This window comes from Passer domesticus, chromosome 1 (assembly GCF_036417665.1).
Source record: "Passer domesticus isolate bPasDom1 chromosome 1, bPasDom1.hap1, whole genome shotgun sequence".
NCBI lineage: Eukaryota > Metazoa > Chordata > Aves > Passeriformes > Passeridae > Passer > Passer domesticus.
The window spans coordinates 107,161,502-107,183,337 of NC_087474.1; the positions used below are offsets into that span (position 1 = coordinate 107,161,502).

Here is a 21,836-nt window from a genome sequence, read left to right on the forward strand (position 1 = left end):
TGAACAAATTGGTTATATGTTATAAAATATTTCACACCACCCAGGTATCTCCCAAAGCATTTTCACAAACTAATCCCATAGGTCTTCCCAATGGGGCTACTCTTAAAGTGCAAAATTAGGATTTTGACACAATGCCCACATAGATATAATTAGTACCTCGGAAGGCATGTTGTGGAGAAAGTCACAACTGCCCAGAGATTACAGTGTGTCAAGGGAAAAAAATCAGTAATGGAGAATTTAAACACAAAATTTTACTATAGCATTTTAAAATGAGTGAATTATTTCATATGAAAAAGGCAGGAATGCCTTTAGTAAAGCATTAGAGTTTCCTTGCTAATATGATAATGTAAGATGAAAAACCACTGCATAGCCAAATAAAGTGGAGAGTGTTAGATACCTTCATGTAGACACTTGTGTCGTAAACTGAGTTCAGGTAAAAAAGAGCAAAATAATCCCTTGGTTAATTTGTTATCATAAAACACAGGTTACTGTTGCTAGTGTGTTTACACTTCATTTAGAATCTCTTTTAGAGTCTGGCTTGATAAACACCCTAATATTTCTGTGAATGCTTTCCATTAACTACTGTGACCCATTTCTAGCTCTGCAGTAAATGTAAAAGTAAAGATAAAACACTGAATGACAAATAACATGCTCTTTTTTTCAGTAGACTATAGGACAATTTTTATTGTCTTTCCCCTACTATTATGTATTTCACTGAAGGTAGCTTATCATATTGAATTTCACCCAAAAATATTTCTCAAGTCTGTCCATCCACCCATATATATATTGGCTTGTAATTCACAGCCCATTGTTCAAAATTCACTTCAAAACCTAGGGAAATTTAACCTGGTGCTACATCAAATTAAAGCTGGTTTAGCATTTTCTAAGTTAGGAAATCATCCTTATCCATGTGGATCGTGTCAGGACTTGCTTAACAGTCATGAAAGCTGGTACTAAGCATATGTCTAAGTATCTTTCTGAAACAGCCCCTTAACCCCTGCTCTAAGAGGCAGGTTGCTTTAATGAACATGTGTGTCACATATGCCTAATTATAAGAAGCAGCATTGAAAGATTAAGAGATTTCCTTACACAAATTCACATGGTAGCTGTTCAGTATTCAGAACAAGCTGAAGCAGAGTATGCACAGTAAATATGGACACTTGAAATTCTGCTTGAAACTATTCAGATCATTTAAAGTGATCCTTTGTGAATAGATACTTTAAGAAGTTTGATTTCTCCCTAGCTTTTTTTTTTTTTTTTAACCATTCAAACTTGCAGGCCTGCAAGAATTTTCAGATATAACCAGGCTGATCTCAAGATAGTAATTCATATCTTGATAGGCATTTAAACTCTACAGGATTAAGGGCTGGGAAATATATGCTTTTAATGCCCAGGTTTTCTGCTTGTTTTTCAGAAAATATTTGAGGGGGAGGATAATGCCTCATTCAAACCCATAAAAAACTGCCTTAACATGAACAATACTAGGTTAATTGTAAATCCTCCCAGCTCAGAAGGATTTTAACAGTTCTATGTGAAAGGCAGTGCTCTCCTAGTGCCTTTTTTTATGCTGGTGTTTACAACAAGCATGTAACAAGAAAATCTTGTCAAATTCCTCTGCAGTCATTATACCTTGTTTCCTCAAATCATATTTTTCCATTTCAAATTATGTAAGAAGATATTTATGAGTTAAGATTGAACTTCACTTGTATTAAAAAACAAACAAACAAATGAGATATGAGATTTGCCATATAAAATGATGGTGCTGAGATTTTTTCATCTGTTTTCACCATAACATATTCTTACGGTATTTCTTACTTATTCCCATTAAATGCTGGTGATACAGTAAATGTGCCACTGATAAACAAATTTTGATAAAATAGTGAAATGACAAGTGTCATTTTACACTGCTCATGTATACTTGCTGAATCTATCTTAAAATTGTGCAGACCTGTTTCTAATTCTGTAAGCTGTCTGGATTCTACTGAAAATTTTAGTGTCTTCTTTCAAAACTGATTTCTGAGGCTTCTGGTATTTCACATATATTGAAAATTTTCAATTTCCGTAGAGACCCCTCTGATTATCTAAAACAACATGTCCTTTGGCACAATAAAAGACATTGAAAAGGGTACATAATTCAAATTCTTACGTAGTCTGTGATGAAATAACAGCACTCTTACCTAATGATCATTTTCTTGTTGACGCCCTTCTGAGAGAGCTTTGGTTCAATGAAAATAGTGCACACAGTGAGCTACTTATGAGAATACTCCCGGCTTCTGAAACATTGTGGCAAACATGAAGGTACAGGAGTTACTAGAATTGTGCATTTTGTTAGCTGCAAACAAGATCAGTCATCTGAATTTACTTGCCTCTACAAAAAATTATGCAACTCAAATGACTGCTACTGTTTTCTCTGTCATACTTCTGGTGTACCACCAAACAACTTTGTAAGAGATGTTTTATTATAATATCTGGTTGTCTCATTATAGTATTGGTTGGATCCATTTTATAACTAAATCTGAAAACAATGAATTATTCTCAGAGATTAGCGTTTAAATCACTATAATACTTGCCCCTAGCATCCAGGACTGATCTTTGCTAAGTTTTACTTGACACAGCATGTAAACTTCTCTACCAGATTGTCCGAGCACTCTCAAAGCCTAATTGATCCAATTTGCATGTCTCATCCTGGCAGAATTGTGCATCATTTCTATCCTCTTGGACTAAGTGATCACAATCTAATCACTTTGTATACAAAACAGATGCAAAGTTTCAGCTCCCTTGCATGCATCCATATTAAAGCAAGTCTAAATCGACAAACAATCTGATCTTTCCGTATTTTTATAGGATTACTGTCTCATTGATAGGCCTTCTGTCACCAATTGTAATGTTCAGAACTTTATACTCAAGGCATTTCCACTCTTGTCTCGTACCTTCTGTGTGGTCCATTAAAATGATCATTTCATTTAAGAAAGTCCCCTTAGGGAAGTTCTATAAAGCTTGGTGTAAATCAGCACAGCTCTGTGCACTGAAAAAAAAGTTACAATTTCTATTAACTGAGGATCCCATAGTTTTAAGGGAAAAAAATAACTAATTATATCCCTATTCATTGGCCTCTGAGCCTTGTACACTAATAAATAGTGCCAAACTTCTATATTTGTTAAAAGGAAAATGTTATTTTCAGTAAATATTTTTCAAATAATAATTGCTTCTGTACATGAAAATCTCTTACTTATGTTATTTTACTGTATATTTTCCCTTCAAAACTGTACAAGTCATATAAACACAATGGCATTTTAGTAAATAGTTATGTTGTTCACAAATAGTTGAAAGTTACCTTGTGAAAAAGGCACAAATAAGAGCTTCTGCAAAGAAAAGTAACAAGCAGATTAGTCAAATTAATGAAATATCTACACACTTCAATCACTAAAATCTAACTTTCTGAAGTGGACAGAAAGTTCTACTTTTTAATCTCACTAGTGATTCACTGACAAGAATTTATATTCTCTATCTGTCTCTAGTTTATATAAGAGTTCAAAGGTCGCTGTGTTTCTTCAGCCATACTCTTTCCACATCTTCCTACCTGTTGAATCCCTTGTCCAATAGTACCCCTGCTCTTTTGGGAGTTTGTAGCTGGCAAATTTTTTTCATACATACATCCTTTTCATCACTTCAAATTTTCTTCTTTCCATTTATCTCTATTTATATTTTCCAATAAAATTAATTAGAAGGCAAAGAGATTGTTCAGGGATTTTTAAAATTTGTTTTCAGTGATGAATATATGAGAAACTCTAATGCATGTTGTTCACAGAAATCAGTCACTGTTTGTCAGTATTCATGACAGCTCAAGATAAGAAATACCCTTCAGGTTTGCTCTGCAGCTACTTTTAAAACTTGTGGAAGACTGGAAGGTAAAACCAGTGCCTATATTAGAGAGTAGAGGAATTAGTATACACTATTTAATTCTGTAATAATTTTTGCCAAAGGTAAAGCATGCATTTGTGTCAATACATACACAAGAATAGTGGTACAAGTGGAATGATAGTAGTCCAACACCAAATCTAGTGAATTCAATGTTAACTGGTGAAAACCAAAATTAATTAACCAACCAAGCCAATTTAATCATTAAAAAAAATAGGATTAGGATAGTAAACAGACTTTCTATTAGTATGCACCATGATAAAAAGTAATAGCATAAAACCAGCAATTCCTTCCTTTGTCTTTCATTTCAGACTCAGTGGACAGACCATATGCAAGCTGTTCATATTGCAATATTGGTTGAGTCTTTTCCCTGGTTACAAAAGCAAGTAAAGCCCCTGCAATCTTCAGATTGTGTTCTAATTTTTAAAATGTAGGGCCCCATAGCTTACAATACGATTCTGCAGGTGTAAGTCAGTGGAACATAACAAATAAGTCTGTGGATGACACTCAGTTTGCTGTCTCTCACCTGTGTTAGCTCAGCAGGACTAATGGCAATAATAAGTAGGAAAAAAATTATCACTGGAACAGGCAGGTGTGACTCACACATAGAATTCATCTACTGAGTAACACAGTACAATTTTAAGCAGTCTCTTTTAAGAGCAAATTTTCTGCTAGTCTGTAAACCATCAGACATATTAAACCATCATATTGTGTGTATGAGTTTCCAAGCCAACGTGAGGACTCAGGGCCCTGAGTGGCCTTTGCCATGTCATAATCTACTGCTTCTTCTTACACTCCACCCTGAAGATATTTAAATACTGAGATACAAGATTTAAGGGTATTAAATGCTTTTGTTGAGCCCAAACTTACAGGAAAACATCAGGAAGGGTCTATTGATTACTGAGATGTACAACTTCAGGAATATATAAAGAAAAACTCTTACCTTGCCTTACAAGATTTCATTTATAAAGTGATGTTATCCTCTGCCAAACATTATTAAACAGTATCTTAATGTTTAAGAAAATATACCTTCTTTTATTGCACTAGTTCTGTTGCAAACCAAGGATCCACTTTGATTTTGAGCATATACTGAATGTATGGCTCATTCTCAGTTGTATCCCTATTTTCACCAGATTCAAGTTACTGTGGAAGAAAAAGCATCTGGTTTCACTCCATGACTCTCTACAATGCCACAGATACAATTTCTGCTGAAGTTCTCTTATCAGTAAAGGTTATTTACAGGTACAGGAATGTTTGATTATAGGAAAATTTGTGATATTGCAGATCATTTTGTTCACTCTAATAAATTTAACTCTTCGCACCTTGAAGGTGAATCTGCAGCATATCTCCCCTTTATCCTGCTAATTATTTTACAAAGTGATTTTCCAAAAAATATAATCTGAGACAAAAATTGTTAACACATCCTGCTAAAGCCTCAAACTGTGTTCCAAAATTATATTTTCATTTTAAGTATAATACAAAGCATGCCTCAAATAATCAGAACTGGAAGACTGGCCACTGTCTAAAACACATATGATAACATAATTTCAGAAGCAATGGTAAATATCTTCCCTTTTTAATATGGTATATAGATACAGACCCTTATATCTTTAAATCAGAAAGATCTGTCATCAGGGTGGACGTCTTAATCTTTCCATCTTCCTCACGGTCTCATTTTCTGCTTGGCAGGTATTTTGGAAGCCTGACAAAGCACCTGGGCCCTCAGTCTGTATCATCCCACACATAAAGCAGTCATTGACTTCACTTTGTGCTACTATAAGTAAAATTGCAAAAAAACCCAAAAATCCAGAAAGATTACTTTGTCATCAGACTAGCAGAATGGACCATCATTGTCTACCCATCTCTGTTTACTAAAATAAGAGATGAAAGAAAATTGTTGCATGTAATACTGTGACTTAGATAGTATGGAACAGCATCTAATTTTGACAGGACATTGAAATTAGTCTGCATGAAAAAATTCTCATGCAGCCTGCAAACAGATGGGAGAAAATATAGTTACATGAAATGATCAATGTCAAAATACCAGTCTAGAAGGAAAGGTGTCTATTAAAGTTCTGAAAGCCATGGATGTCATAATTTCATCCCTTTAGCACCCAAGAAAAAATTGCTTTGTAAGGTACAAGCTACCTTCTTACATGGCAGACCAGAGAACTCATCATTTTGATTTTGGATCTTAATTTGGAAACAGTCTGGGCATGGTCCAGTTACTTCCCTGGCAGCTGCACATATTTGCATCCTTCCATCCGTCTGCTGAGAGCTCAGACTTGCTTGGACTCCTGCAGATCTTCATGTTGTTTTTCACTTGTCCATGCTTTATCTTGACCCAGTAATTCTTGGAACCTCTATGTATAGAATTCTATTCTGTCTTGTCCTGTGCTGTTTGGCACTCTGCTGTTCATGTTTTAGGCTTTTTTTTAACAAATTCAAAATTCTCTAGCCCTCTCCAGTAATGCTTTATAAGAAATATTTACATCTTTCATTTCCTATTCATTGCTTAGTCTCATTAAAGAAGCATAAAAACTTGTTCTACTAGGTTTTGTCTTGATGATATTTGCCTTTGATGTCTTATATCACATATTACCTTGCTGCATATGGCATTTTCCTCTTTTGATTAAAAATGAACTTTACTTACCTTTTTTGTGTCTTTCAAATACATCTGCTAGTTAACAGACCTACTCCCCTGTATATTTCTAAAATCTGGATGTTACTGGATCTCTGGCTACCTGCCCTGATTTTCCATCTGTGTTAACATAACCAAGTCAGGTCTGCTTTCTAGAACCCATGGGGTGGATTGAGTTGACCTAAACCAATATGTGATCCTACAGATGCACATAGCTTCTTTAGCAAAGAGCACAGGGAATCAAGATCTACAGTTAAGGTGATCCTCACCTCAATCCCTGACCTCATCCAAAAGACCATCTCTATCCGTGTGGATGACAACAAGGTGATCAAGAGTAGTCAGCATAGGTTCATTAATGGTAAATCACACTGGACCAAACTGATTGCTTTCTGCAATGAAACTACTTGGAGGGATGCGGGCAGTACTATTTTCTACTTTGACTTCAGCAAGGTTTTCAGCACTGTCTCTCTCAACATCTTCATAGGCAAATTCAGGAAGTGTGGGTTGAATGAGTGTACAGTGAGGATGATTGAGAACTGGCTGAACCAGAGGGCTGCAGTCAGTGGCACAGGATGTAGTTGGAGGCCTGTTGCTAGTGATGTCTCCCAAGGTTCAAAACTATGCCCAGTATTTAACTTATTCATCAATGGCTTGGATGGAGGGGCAGATGTCTCCTCAGTAAGTTCCCTGATAATGCAAAGCTGGGAGAAGTGGCTGGGCAGCCCTTCTGAGGGACCTCAGCAGGTGGGAGAGATGAACAGAGAGGAACTGTCTGCAACTGAACAAAGGCAAGTGCAGGGTCCTGCCCCTGGGGAAGAATAACCCCATAAACCAGGACAGACAGGGGGTGACCTTCTGGAAGGCAGCTCTTTGGAGAAGGATGCAGGGGTCCTGGTAGAAAACAAAATGTCCATGGACCTGTGTGTTCGTGTGGCCAAGACAGCCAGTGGGTTCCTGGGGTGCATCAGGAACAGCACTGCCAGCAGGTTAAGGAAAGTGATCCTGCCCCTCTACTTAGCCCAAGTGAGGCACATCTGGAGTGCTGGGTCCAGTTCTGAACTCTGTACAAGAGAGAGCTCCTGGAGCTCCATGGACCTCCTGGAACAGTTCAAAGAGAAGGCCTAGGGGCCTGAGCTTCTTTCTTACAAGGACAGGCTGAGTGAGCTGGGCCTGTTCAGCCTCAAGAGAAAGATGTCCTCAACAATGTCTGTAAGATTCTGAAGCGAGGTGCCAGGAAGATGGAGCCAGACTCTTCACCAAGCAATAGAACAAGACGCAACAGGCAGAGACTGATGCACAGAAAGGTCCACTTGAGCACAAGGAAGAATATTTTTATTGTGCAGGTGATCACATACTGGAACAGGCTACCCACAGAAGTTGTGGAGCCTTCCTCACTGAAAATGTTCAAGAGCTGTCTGGACACAATCCTGTGCCATCTGCTCTGGGATGACTACTTGACCAGGGAGGTTGGACCAGACAACCTGTGTCCTCTCCTAACCTGAGCCGTTCTGTGATTAGATTGTTATACCTTAATTTAAATTTATTTTCTCACTGATTTCCATTTTACATCATGTTCCAGAGTGACAAAAAGTAAAATGCTTCGTCATGTTCCTTCCCACCTCACACTTAGTCTTTGGCATACTTTTTCTTCTCTTTAACTTTTTCAATCTCTATTTTCCCAAACTAAAACCAATATAGGCTAGAATTTTTACATTTTCTTTGAATCTTAAGATAAATCTGAATTAAATAAAAGTGTCAGTATAAGCCGGAACTATTCCTCAATGTGAGGTCCCTCTATTGCTTCCTAGATATACATACCCATTTCTGTATATGCTTCATCAGTGCTGTCATTCTAGTTCCTGCATGTTTGCTCCATAAAACCTTGTTTGACATGGCTTCACTTGGTTTCTCAATCAAACAAATGGAAACATTTTAAACAACTATTATTTCCATTGCTTTGGGACTGATACTCACTGAGAAGTGTGCTTGATTCAGCATAAAGATAAAAAACCAGAAAAGCAATAAGGCTTTAAGATTCTCAGCATGGTAGTGGACATGAATTTGCAAAGAAAGAAACAGACATGAATAGTGCAATTTGAATCTTACAATGAGAAAGGAAGTAACAGTTTCACTTGGCTTATTTCCTGTTTAGATGAAGCAACAATAGTGTGCTTTTGTTCACAGCTTTTCACTGTCAAGAAGATATTCAAAAAAAGAAGGGGATGAATGAAAGAGCAGTATGGATGAACACAAGACTACAGTGTTGACTCAAAAAGGAAAACCTTTTAAAAGAATTGCTTGGCTAAGCAACAGCTAAGTGGTAAAGGGTGAAATACAGTGAGAAGGATAACAATCCACATATACATGAAAATTATGAACATCCAGGAGCAAGTGGAATCATTTAAACAGTTTTTAATGTGTAGACTATGTAGAATTACAGCCCTGCCAGTTAAAAAAGAAACATAAAAAAATACCAAGCACTTTTCCAAATGCCTGCTCTGCCTGTAAAATGTGTATAGATTGTGCAAGAAAGACGAGTTAAGTATTTTGCTAATTTATGGCATTATGTTTATACCATGATTATGGAAACTTGAGAAATGACCATCTGCTTTTCCCAGCTGTGTCTGGAAACTTTTCATTGTTACAGGATAACAAGCTAAAATTCACGTAATACAGCACCTGCCTACCTTGTAAGGAAAATGAATTGCCTGACTGCCTAGTCAGCAGGGTAACAATTTGGTACCTCAGTATGAAGTGTTTAAGCCGCTTATCAACCTTACATATGTACAGTCCAACTACCAGATTTTCCATATTTTGGAAGCATTTCAAATGAAAAATAACTTTTTGGGTTAAATTCTTCTTACACATACTCCACAGCAACAGAATTGCATGTCTGGTTAATCCTTAAGGTAATTTCTCATGATGTACAGAAACAGGAAAACTAAATGAAACGGTATGACTCTGGCAATGTTTTGTGGAATTCATGCAGAAAAATCTTACATCACCTAGAAAATGACATTAAATTTCTTTCTTTCTACTCAGAGAGGGCCTAAGAATTTTCTGTGTTGTAAACAGAATATTATCTAAGATTGTCCTTAATTGTTCTTAGCATATACCTTTTCACCCACACACAATGAGATAATGCATCCCTTTGGTGCTTTAGGAACCTTAAAGTACTATAGGAATGGAAGCCACTATTTCTTCACTCTCAAAATGTGGAATGTGTTCATGTATGTTGCAAATCAATCCTCAGTATTCCTCTTTCACTAACCTACAGAATAAAATATCAGTTAAAAATTCAATTTTGAAATGACCAGATGTCTCAAATGGTCTCCAAGGGTGAATAAAATTGATCTGAAGTTTCTGGATTAAATCTTCAGTTACTCTATGAACAGCATAATTTAATAATCAAAACATATTAAAAAACTTTTTGTCTTCTTTAATGTTTAGAATTAGCTTCTTCTCCTAGGGGAGAACACTGAAAAAGACAGCTTGACACCATGTCAGTAAGGCATATTTTGTATTTCTTGGTACATGAGTAATGGTGCATGAACTTCTGTATGCAGAAGAGCTATATCTCTCTTGGCATTCCTATTTATCTGGGAGAAAAAATAAGGCTTATTCTTTACTATGTTTATGACTTGCAGTGTGCTACTAACATACTATGTGTCTTACACCTACATAAATAACAATATTATTTTTGCAACAGCACAGGGCTGTAACATCACCAAATATTTTTACAATGACAGAACTGTTAATGGTAGTATTTTTTTTCAAGAACATCTGCAAGAAATAGAATTAAATATATCCTTCAGTTTTATGAGCCTATTTACTGATGTTGTGGATCAGTATCTGTTGCCAATGAACTTCTTCATTGGCTAAGTTTGCACTTGCCTGGAACAGTTAAGAGCATTCCCATTTATACATTGAGTTCAAATGAATTATAGTTAGGTGTTCACAACATTTATTTGTATCAAGTAAACAACCCCCATGCCTATTTTTAACTGGCTAATCCTCCTTGTTATAACCTGGAAGTTATGAAAGACTAAGCATTATGACATCCTCAAACTTCTGATCTTGGTATAGGCTGGTACTCATACCATGAGCATGGTTTGAACAGCTGGGACAGAATTAGAGTTCTCCTAGGGTACACACTCCACTGCCTTTTCTAAGAGCTACTTGTCTCTAATTTACATGACAGTAAGTATCTCTTCCAGTGCAAAAGTGACAGAGAAGATGCTGGTAGCAGAAGGCAGCTAATAGTTATTCTAAAAGAACTGAACAACTTAGTGTATTAACATCTTTCTTCTCTCAGCAGCTCCACCGTTAGCACTTTGCTCAGCTATCTCTTCCATGGAAATGCACAGTGCTGAGATAATAAGATAATACTGAAGAGATTTCCAGTACTTATCATCAGTGTATTTATGTAAAAGCCAGCTTATTGCATGCAAAGGAACCATTCCCTGATTTTTTTCAGAATCTTTAAATATATTGCCCCAGGTTCTCCCATTAAGTGGTTAAATTTAGTGCTGAAACATTGATATATGTAGACAGGTGCTATTTTATTAAGTGATTACTGGGAAAAAAAAGAAAAGAGGGTGCAGGAAATTAAGAAATGCAGTGTAATATTTAAAACAAATGTGAAGCAAAGAAGAAATTCTGCAGTAGAATTATGACAATGCAGCAACAATCCTGGCATCATTTTTAGACAGTGACACATGGAAAATACTTAATTCATGAAATGAATGCCCAATGAGTCTGTAGACAGACATTTATGCCTAACAGAAGATGTATAAGTAAAAAAGGCAACATGAAAAAGGTAGTGTGACAGCAGGCTACAAGATGTAAAACTATAAAGCATATGCAGTCTGATATTTTGAAAGCAATTGGAAAAGATCCTTTACTGGTCTGAAAGAAGATGTAGCCTTGTACTAACATAGATATTAAACAGATCTGCACTTAAAAGTTTCAAAAAACTTGTCATCTATAAAGTGGGAAGTAAAGGCAGGAAAGAACTTTCAATTATATGGTCATAATGTTTTAAAATGTTACATGTGTCTCATTTTCAGAAAAATAAATATTCCATCTTCATAGAAAACAGCACTAGTGACCCACTGTTCTCAAACTATTTTCAGATGTTGATTAACACTACAGTTCTCTGAATTCTGTCATTGCTTCTCAGTCTGCTATTAGTTCTTGCTTTATAAGACCACTGCCTCAGAGCAGGGGTTGTGTTTGCTTGCATTTTAAATAGGAAAATAACTAATGAGTGGATTTCCTTTGTCTTAGAACAATGCAAATAGTCACAGTTCCTGATGGAGTTTTACAGTGCTGTATTTCTAATGCCATTAACACAGAACTGTGAGACAAAAGGATGGACATAAAACTGGATGTTGGATGACAGCCAGTAACAAGAACTAAGGGACCAAGTACAATCTCTGAAGACAAAAAGGAGAAGGAATGTCAGTTGAAGCAGCATCAGCTTGACTGACATCAGAGCTTTAAATCTCATTCTTTCCTGAAAATAAGGCATTTTCTGATAACCAACCAAGCATACAAGAGCCTCTCATCTACATATAATTGCAAAATTAGCTTTTACTGTTGCTGTTCTATTTTATCAGAGACTCATAAAATTTAGTTTTAAATAATGGTCAAAAGACATCCAGAGCAGAGCACTGCAGATAGAGCCTCTCATTCTGCTGAAATACAGAAATGGTATTACAGGATTACATAAATAGCATGGCTGTGCCATTGAACGAAAAATTGCCATGAGGGCTGCCTAATTTAGTGATCTTGTCATCACCTTCACTAACCTTCCTCTTCTGTAATGGCACATGTTAAGGATCAATGTTCTATATTATAGAAAAGAGATCAAAAAGCTACATGTTCTGGTTCAGTATCCAACCATAAGTCTCTCAACTCTATTATCACTTTTAATAATGAAATCACATACAAATTGTCTTTTAGTGCTTGGGCTTGTGAAATTGTCATCATTTTAAGTCCCTGGCATAAAAGCTTCTCTAGTATCCATTCAGCTATGAGAGAAGAGGACTTCCAGTAAAGAGAGAAAGAAGAAATTACATTGTAGCTGTTCAGGCTGATGAAATCAACCAGGAAAAGGCAGCAGATTTTAGATTATCCTTTTGGATAATTCTTCCTGTGTGCCTTAATCTCACCATTCTCCCCAGAGACACTTTAGCCCTGCACGCTAAGGAGAGAACATTTGGATTGCCAGTCATCTCTCAGATATTCAGGGTAATCCACATAAATTATAGCACGGAAATAGCACACAAAGTCCACAGTGACTATCCAGTGAAGAAAAGTGTATGATACTGGGACTGGACAGAACAGGTTGAGATAGTAAAGTCACACCTGTGCAGTACCATTGACGCATCACTTTCCCAAGACCTATTCAATACATTAAGCAAGTAATCAGGACTTGCTATTTTTTCTGATTCATTCCATTTGCAGCAGTTGTGGTAGGAAAATACTTGAAAAGAATGGCATGTCCCATTTTACTTAAAAGGTCAGCAGTTATCAATTTTCATAGCACGAGAAAGCAAAGAGTTCCTGAGATGGATAAATATCAGAAATACAGCAGATTTTCTTTTTGCCTTTCTTAAATGGCCTTCTGGGAGTATATAAAACAACAGTGCTTCAAAGATTATGATAAAAGTAAAGATAACACAAATAGAAAGTGAGGAAAAAATACAACAAAGGGGAAGTTTCTTTCTGAGTTATTATGCTGTCTGTTTTCCACACAGAGGCCACAAAGACAGATGAGAAATAGTTGGTCTGAGTTTGGTATGTTTGAATGCTTTTTTTCCAAAACTTCTTGGTGTGGAAAATAAACAAAAGTCTGCAGAGCTGTGGTACACTCAGCCAGGAGCTTACTTGCAGAACAGGCATGAACATTTACCTTGCACAGGATGTTTAGGGAAAAAAAAAGCAAAAGAACACAGACTGAAGCTGAGCAGAGAGCCTTAGTCCTTGTGGGTGCCTCTAGAAGCAGCATGAGGGTCAGATCCCTCCAGGGAATTGTGCCTGACTAACCTCCTTTTTCACTATGTGCAAGTGAGGCAGCCCAGTCCTTCTTCCTATATTTAGCCTGTGTAATATCACCTCATGTCCTCTCCATTTCCCTAAATGCTGGTAATATTCCCACAGTTCAGTCTGAGCTTGACTGAGTGGCCAGCACTTCCACAGTACTCACTGCCTACACAGTATTTTAGCAAAGACACTTATTATCCAACTCAATCAAAATTCATCAGCCACATCTGAAATGGTGAGGCTACGATTCTATGAAAAGAGCCCTACTGCTGACTGCATCTCTATGGCCTGAGACAAGGTCACACCACAGATAAATATAGTATGTGAGTAATTCTGTCACCTTACTGATATATTCACCAACACCTTTGAAAAACAAAGCATTAATCCAAAACCCCAGAATCCTCCCTTATCCAGCCTCCTTCCCTCCAAAATGAGTAGACTGGAAAAAAACTACCCACTCTCCGTGCTAATAATAACATAAACTTGTTATGAGTCTGCTTTAAAAACCCATCCTTCCTGTAAGTTCTCTTAAAACTTGTAGAACCTTCAAATTCTCTTAAATGACATAATTTTATAGGAAAAGCTTAAGTTCAGTTCTGTTTTTTTTCCCACATGCCCCTCATTCTGTACTAGTCCATGAAATAATAATGCAAATATTAGCTTTTATGCACTTTTGACAATGTTTGAAAATTTAATCCAACAGGCTTATTTACCTTAAAACAATCAGAAGAGGCAGGTAAAACTGTTGGAAGGCAGTGACTGTGAGATCTCGGAAACTATAGGCTCTTAGTTCACTCATTTAACCTTTTTTCTTGATTTGACAATCGAGAAAAAGCAGGTTAGGACTTATGCCTTACTTTCTCTTACATTATAAATAAAAAACAATACTCAGGGCATTTTATGAGTTCAAAGCATTATTTTTGAGAACTACCAGTGAGCCTCTCAAAGTTACATACTAATTTCTTGGGTTTGTACTCGGTCAAAAGTCTCTGGTGTTTATTTTCAGTCCTTCATATGTTAGTGAGAACTCAACGGAAGAGTTCAACTCAGCAAAAAGCTTGAAACTGCCCTGTAACTATACCTAAATTTAGAGCCATTGGAAAAGGAGAGTTGGCTTGGATCCTAAAGAAAAAAGTGAAGCCAGCTATCAATCAGCATCTCACATGGAATTCAAAGACCTGTATCACTTCAGGTTTGTTTGCGGTTTCTTTTGTTTATTTGGGTTTTTTTAACATTTAATAAGAAAAATGAAATTATTAATGGCAGAGATTTTGTGTCATAATAATGCTTTTGATGAGACTGATACTCTTGCAGCAGAAGACAAATTAAAACAAATAATAATAAAAAAACCCAACCCACCAGACCAAAAAAAACCCAGACCCTGGATGTCTGATAGTTATGTAACAAAACAAAAAAAAAAACCAACAAAATGTTCAAGTTCTACTTTTACTCTACCCCTTTTTGCCAATGTGTACCCATGGAAACTTTAATTACAATATCGTATGCAAGTTTCCAAATATTCAACATAATAGCATATTCAACAAAATTTTTCCTAATTTTAGGTGTTTATGTTTCAAATAACTTAAAACTGCTCTTTCTCTTTTTTCCCAAATAGATTCTATTACCATCATTTACAAGGAAGATACAGAGTAAGGCATTTCACAAAAACATATTACCAAGCAATAGTAAACATTTTCCAGAAAACAGAAGCCAGCTATGCTTCTAGCTCAATAAGCATCACAGTTAACTGCCTCACCTCCTACATGGCATGTCTGGAAGAGAACAGTGCCTATCCAAACAGTTTAATGCGTTAAACACTCAAATGCTTCAGCCCTTCAAGTGAACATAACATATGCTGTGCTGACCGACAGAAAAGAATTGTATATGGTTCAGTCCACAATCTGATTACATGTGAACCACCTCCCAAGAATTGCTCAAAATTACATCCAAGATGATTAAAATTCATATTGTAGAGAGGAAGGACCTAAATTTTAAAAGAAGATAATAAAAAAAGCAAAGACCAAACTTCTGTCACCTCTGACTCCTATTAGAGTGAAATTAATGGAACTCCTCCAGAGGTTTCTCCAGAGTCACGTGAGAAATAGAGCCTGCTGCCTTAATTAAAAAAAAAAAAGCCCCAAACAAAACCAAAAACAAACAAACAAAAAACCCAACAAAAACCCCCACACAAGAAAAAACAACAACAACAACAACAAAAAACCACAAAAACCAAAAAAAAAAAAAAAACCAAACAAAAAACCCATATATTCACATATTCATTTAGAAAAATGAAAAAAGGATGTCAAGAAGGAATGCTACAGTATACCTCAGGTATAGGTGTGAAGCCTTGTTAAACAAACATGAAAACACTGAAAAATTAAGAAAAGGACTTGTTTTACTGAGATGAATAGGAATCCTACTACATTATTTACGAGGAATATGATTTTACCCTGCATGATCATGTAATTAAAGTGTCAGCATGCAGACACCCAGGAGGACAGAGCTAGTGCTGAACATGGAATTAACATTGATATTTCACAACTATTGAATGATTTGCCATGTAACCCTAACATCTCCCAAATGCTGTCCTCCAACCAGAATTGCCTAGGGCTTTGTAAAATTGAATAGCGGCAAGGAGACAGTATTTCCTACTACAGCTCTATTTGCTTGAGTGTTTCTGAAGCCTTTTTATCTCACAGCCCTTAAAAGCTGGAAGAAGGTCCCTGCTTCCTGGATGTGCAGTTAGATTGACCCCTGCAAAGCATCCTGAACGTAAGGCAGCACAGGACTGGCCTCCCCAGAAGCAGAGCACTCTGCAGAGTCTGGTTGCTGCTTCCACTTTATTTGATGAAAAAAGTGAGTTATTAGAGCTTTTTGCTTGCTGCAGCTTCCTCACCAAGGGAAAAAAAAAAAAAAAAAAAAAAAAAAAAAAAAAAAAAAAAAAAAAAAAAAGGAAAAAACCCATCCTTCCCATCAAAATCTCAGTCTTCTCTGTCCCTACCTGCCTGCCAAGGATTTGAAACAAGAGCAGCAATGTTTTTAAGAGGAGAAGAGGGGGAGGAAGGTGACTGCTGCTCACTTCACCGGCACTTGGAGCGGTTCTACACATAATATGTTGAATATGTTGAGACACAGAAAGAAATTCACTTCTTCACCTTTTTGCTCCCCTGTGTGGGAATGCAGCTTCGGTCATGATTGCGCCTCAGGAGCCATACAGTGAAAAGCCTCTACAATGAGAAGGTTAGGAACTGGGCACATCTTATCTTACAAGATGCTCAGCAAGGACTGTGTTTCCAGGAAGAAGGGCTTCTTTTTGTAAATGAAAATTTTTATCTGCTTTTCCTACAAAATGGACTGCTGGTACAAATTCCTGAGCCAACAATCCATACTGCTGATACAAAAGCAGGCTGGGCACAGAATGTTTCAGGAGGAAAAAAAAAAAAAGGTTGCATTTTGGAAGATATCTGCTTGTGAATGCTAGGACTCTTGTAAAGGATGGGAAAGAGCAGACTGTGAAGCTAAAAATAAGCACATGCATGCAAATATCATGTACTACAGCACTACCACAGCATTTTTTGCCATAATATAGCAATTGACTGAATATGAGAATTACTACAGATCAAAACTAGTCTTCACTCAAGTATTTCAAGATGCTTCTTTTCCAGGAGAGAAATTCAAATTTGCAAGCCACACTTCTTTTTTTATCAATACGAAGGAATGCCAACTAGGCCATTTCCAGAGCCACAAGAGGAACTCCAACCTGGGGACAAATTTGCCTAAAAGACAAACTCACACAGGCAACCAGCAGCTGTGTGGCATCAGAATGGATACTGCTACATAATATAAAACTTTACCAAAACTTTCAAGACCACTGTAATGTCACCACAAGATGATATTTCTGATTCTAGCACACTTTTCTTAAGGGTTCAATTATGCAAAGTACCAGTCCCAATTCAGAAAAACACCTAAACACAACGATAGCTGCAATCATGAAAGTAGTTCCCTATTTAACTTGATTATTCAGTTGGCATGATTAAATTCTAAGTGCTTAACTGCATTAACACAAACATCAAGGTTTTGTCTCAGTAAGATGAATTAAGTAAGCTGAAATTCATTGCACTGGTATATTTGAAGCAGTGGATTTCAGATTACTTCATCTTTTTCTGTAAGCGTGCTGTTGTGCCAAAAGCTGTCACTCCCTTGTTTTCTATGCATTTGCTGTATTTTAATGAGAAACTCTATTTATTGATTCTGATATTACCGAGAAAATGGGTTTTCCTTTCAATAAGATGATTACACATAAATGTTACAGCGAAACACAAGAGGGGGTTTTGTTTTGTGGGCTTTTTTTTCCCCTGCATAATTGCTGAAGGCAGCGTATTACCCACTAGCACAAGGCAGTAAATGAGCTAAGTCCCGGATTCACAGCTGTGCTCAGTGTGCTCCATGTGCAGCGACGGGCACTCAGAAACAACCATTTGGGATGCCTTGATGTAAAAGGGCTGGCTCTCTACTGGACCCGTGCCCATCACAGGAGAGGTAAAGCCACAAAGCTGTGCTGTGTACAGAGGACAGCGAGGCCCCCAAGGTGACAATCTGCCAGCCAGGCAATGTCAAAGAAAAGCAGTAATGCAGACATGCCCTCCTTTTCACTCATCACACCCACAGACGCTTCATTCTTTCTCTCTTGCTTTCAGCAGTGCTGAGCTTTAGGCCGCAATCGACATAATACAGAACTTCTTTTCTGGGACTAGCTGTTAACACTTAAAAAAGAATACTCATTGTTATGTTCCTCTGTTTTAAAACCTTGTATAAGTAATAAATATTTTCTTCCTATCGGTGGTGGCAAAACACTTCCATTACTGCACTCTGTTAAACAAGCAGCGCTAATATGTAGAGCTCTTAAGGAAAATTGCAATAGGAACCTTGCATTCTTAGGAGAATGCAATGTGTTGCTGTTCTGGGCTGACAGAATTACAATTTTTTGATTGCATCATATAAACACATCAAAAAGCAAGCATCTGCACCCTCCAAAGTTTATTTAAATTCCCTACCTTTCCTACATAGAGTGGGTCTGTACCCATGTATTCTTCCAGCACAAAGAACTGATTCCACACCCAGCTCCGTTTGGTTCTCGTCCTCCCTGATTGAAAAGAGCGCTTTGACCTGGACCTTGTGATCTCTGCTTGATTCATCCCAGAAAGACACAGGAAAAGAGCTAGTATCTGAAGAAAACGGCAAAACTCCACTTTGCCCAACTTCATCTTTTTTTTTTTTTTTTTCCTCGGTGAATGAAAAAACCTTGACCACAGCAGGCACAATTCCAGTTGTCTCTGTAGCTCTAGCCTCCGGCAGGGTGTCAGCTGGGAGTCCAGAGATAATAATCTGCAGAGTGGCCGATTGGAAGATGTCACCACTGCTGAATAGCCTTCACCAAAGAAATGGTGTAATGGGTACCTATCCAGGAAAAAGACAAGAACTGTTGTCAGAATTTTAATTTTTTTTTTAGAGAATGCAAATTCTTTGCAGCTTTCACACCATGCATCAAAACTGTTTATTCATTACTTTTCTTCTCATCAACACCAATGAGTTTACATAAATCTCTCTGAGTTTATAGCAAGCTTCTTGGATGGCATTACTGATACAACTGTATTTATAGCCATAAAGTTTTCTCCTAAATGTTCTCTTAATACACTGGGTTGTTTTAATTTTCCAGTATAAATGCTAAAATTGTTCCTCTTTAAAATAAGCAGAGTAAGTGTAGTTATTTACAGTCTTTTCATTTGATATTTTCTCTTCTGTCTGCTACGGTGTGCTTTACTTGCCATTACTATGATATAATTACAAACCAGCTAAAGGCAGCAAATTGTAATAATGGCAGGGATAGATCCTAGATTAACTCTCTCCCATATAACTCAAAGTAAAATGAAGGAGCATAAGATGAATCAGAACAATTTGATTGATTCTTAGTCACAGTACACCAGATGCTATGGTTTGTTCTGAACTGAACCTGACCTGGTAAAAAGGTCTGAGTCTCCCCACTCAATTTCACTACATTCCTAAAGCAAATGTCAGGCACTGTAAGAAACATGTTAGACTACTTTATATATTTATACAGAAATATGCCCATAAAGATCAGAAGATAATGTCATTATTTATTTTCAATGAAACCTTGATTTAATTACAAATGATTTTCCAGAACTAACAAATGTAAATCAGTCTTTATTTTAAAATTTAATCATTTAATAACTCATAGGACTTACTAATTTTTTTTTAGAAAGACAAACTTCAATACTTGAACAAGACTCTTTTCTGCCTTTTATATCTGTGAGCCTTCTCTGCCCATATAAAAATGTATACTTAGTATAATGTTTTTAAAAGTATAAATTCTGTCAGTCAGAACCAAACATAGCTTTGCCATTTAGAAGACTCACCAGATAAGCAAAGCTGTCGCTTAAATAGACATCCTCCTTGTCCAAGTGAACAATAAGGGAGACAAGAAGCATTTACAAAGTGCCAAACATGAAGTGGAAATAAGGATGAAATTAAAATAGATAACGGCATTAATTTGGAGTGAACTTCTGCTACTTAGGAAGCCACAGAAGAAAGATTTCATCCTTTATACTTTTAATTAATCTAAAAAGGCTAGACATTAAATCACATACACATTAAACACTCTGGACTGATTATCATAGTCCTACCCATTACTACTAAAACTGAGTGAAATGTGATATCCACTATCTGTTTTCAGTATGTCAGGCTCTTTCAGCTGCAGAACGCCTATGCATTGTGCTGCCAAAGGTACCTAGAGGGCAGAAACATGAAACAAATAAAAAGCTCTTCTGATTACAGACTGTATTTAAAGCCTTTTTATTGTAATCCCTTCTGTGGTACTGCCCTGCACCAGAAAGGCTTTGCTTAGAGGCTGGTGGGATAAACCACAAACCCACTGAGCGTGTTTGCTAAGCAGCAGCAATTTGAAAGCTTCCAAATAGGAAAATCCAGTGTCTCCCTACAGGCAAAAATGAAAGGAATAGGCAAGCCTTACCTAAAGACCCTAATTTTGAAAACATGATGCTACAGTCATAAAAAACATCACTTCAACATGGACCAAAATTCTTGTCACAGCAGGATTAACAAGCAGGTGTCATCCTCGTTAGAAGAGCCTAGTTTGAAATGATTAAACCCAACTAGTCATAACTCAGTTTTGATCTGGCCCTTTGGGTAAATCATGACCATATGACAGTAATTACTGAGAGGCCTGCCAATGAGTGTTAAGGAAGTAGCTGTGCTTTCCCTGTGATACGTTCACTTCCTACTGCTCTGTTCAGCTACGGTAACTGTTGTTTGTAGTAGAGGCTGTTTATGCATCCTTGATTTCCCCTCTCTGTGTCTAAGTTACATCATGTTAAAGACATCTGATATTGATAAACTGTCAGTTTATTTCAAAGAGGCAGCAGATTGTTATTTAACAGAGATAAAAATACAAAATGGATTTTCTTAAGAAATGTCAGTAAAACATTTACAATATGTTAGAGTCTTTTCACTAAGCAGTTTGAAATGTCTTGTTCTTGCTCAGAACAGACATTTCAAACCTAGAATTGCTCTAACCTTTATCTCAAACAGTGTTCTCTTATATCCTTTCTTTTACACCTGCAGGAAAGTATGAAAGCCACCATATGGAGTGCCATGGTCCCCAGCCACACACCACAGCACAGAACTGAAAAACGCACCCAAAATACCAACTGAAAAACAGTCCATATGCTAGACAGCACAATCTGATGAAAAGCAGAATACTCGCACCTCCTGGAAAAAAAAAATGTTGTTGTGGTTTACTCATTCTCAAATAATTTCACCACACAGACTCCAAAATTTCAATTATTTTTATTCAGCTGTGTGGCAGCACTTTCTGCTCTGAAACACTCTTCTCTCTCTTTTTTCTCTTCTTCAGGATAAGTCCTCCTATTCCTCTTAAAGCTCTTTTTTAAAGATTTTTATTTATAGTTTTTCCAGCACACTGCCTTTTATATGTGATCCTTCCAAAAGCAGAAGTCTCTTGTATTTAAAAATAATTTCTGTTTTGGGAAGAATTCTTTATTAAATTGCATTTCATTACCTTTCTTACTGAGATATATGGCTGGATAGATAGATAGACAGATAGATAGATAGATAGATAGATAGATAGATAGATAGATAGATAGATAGATAGATAGATAGACAGACAGAC

At 36.8% G+C, this 21,836-nt stretch overlaps 1 protein-coding gene across 1 annotated transcript in view; it reads right to left on the reverse strand.

Annotated features, from left to right (window-relative positions):
* The window catches only part of LOC135308064 (cadherin-7), an 83,661-nt gene that overhangs the window by 55,038 nt on the left and 6,787 nt on the right, over positions 1-21,836 (reverse strand). Inside the window, exon 2 of the mRNA XM_064432795.1 lies at positions 18,664-19,066. Coding sequence (XP_064288865.1) covers positions 18,664-18,873 — 210 coding nt within the window. The 5' untranslated portion in view covers positions 18,874-19,066. The remainder of the gene's footprint in view (positions 1-18,663; positions 19,067-21,836) is intronic.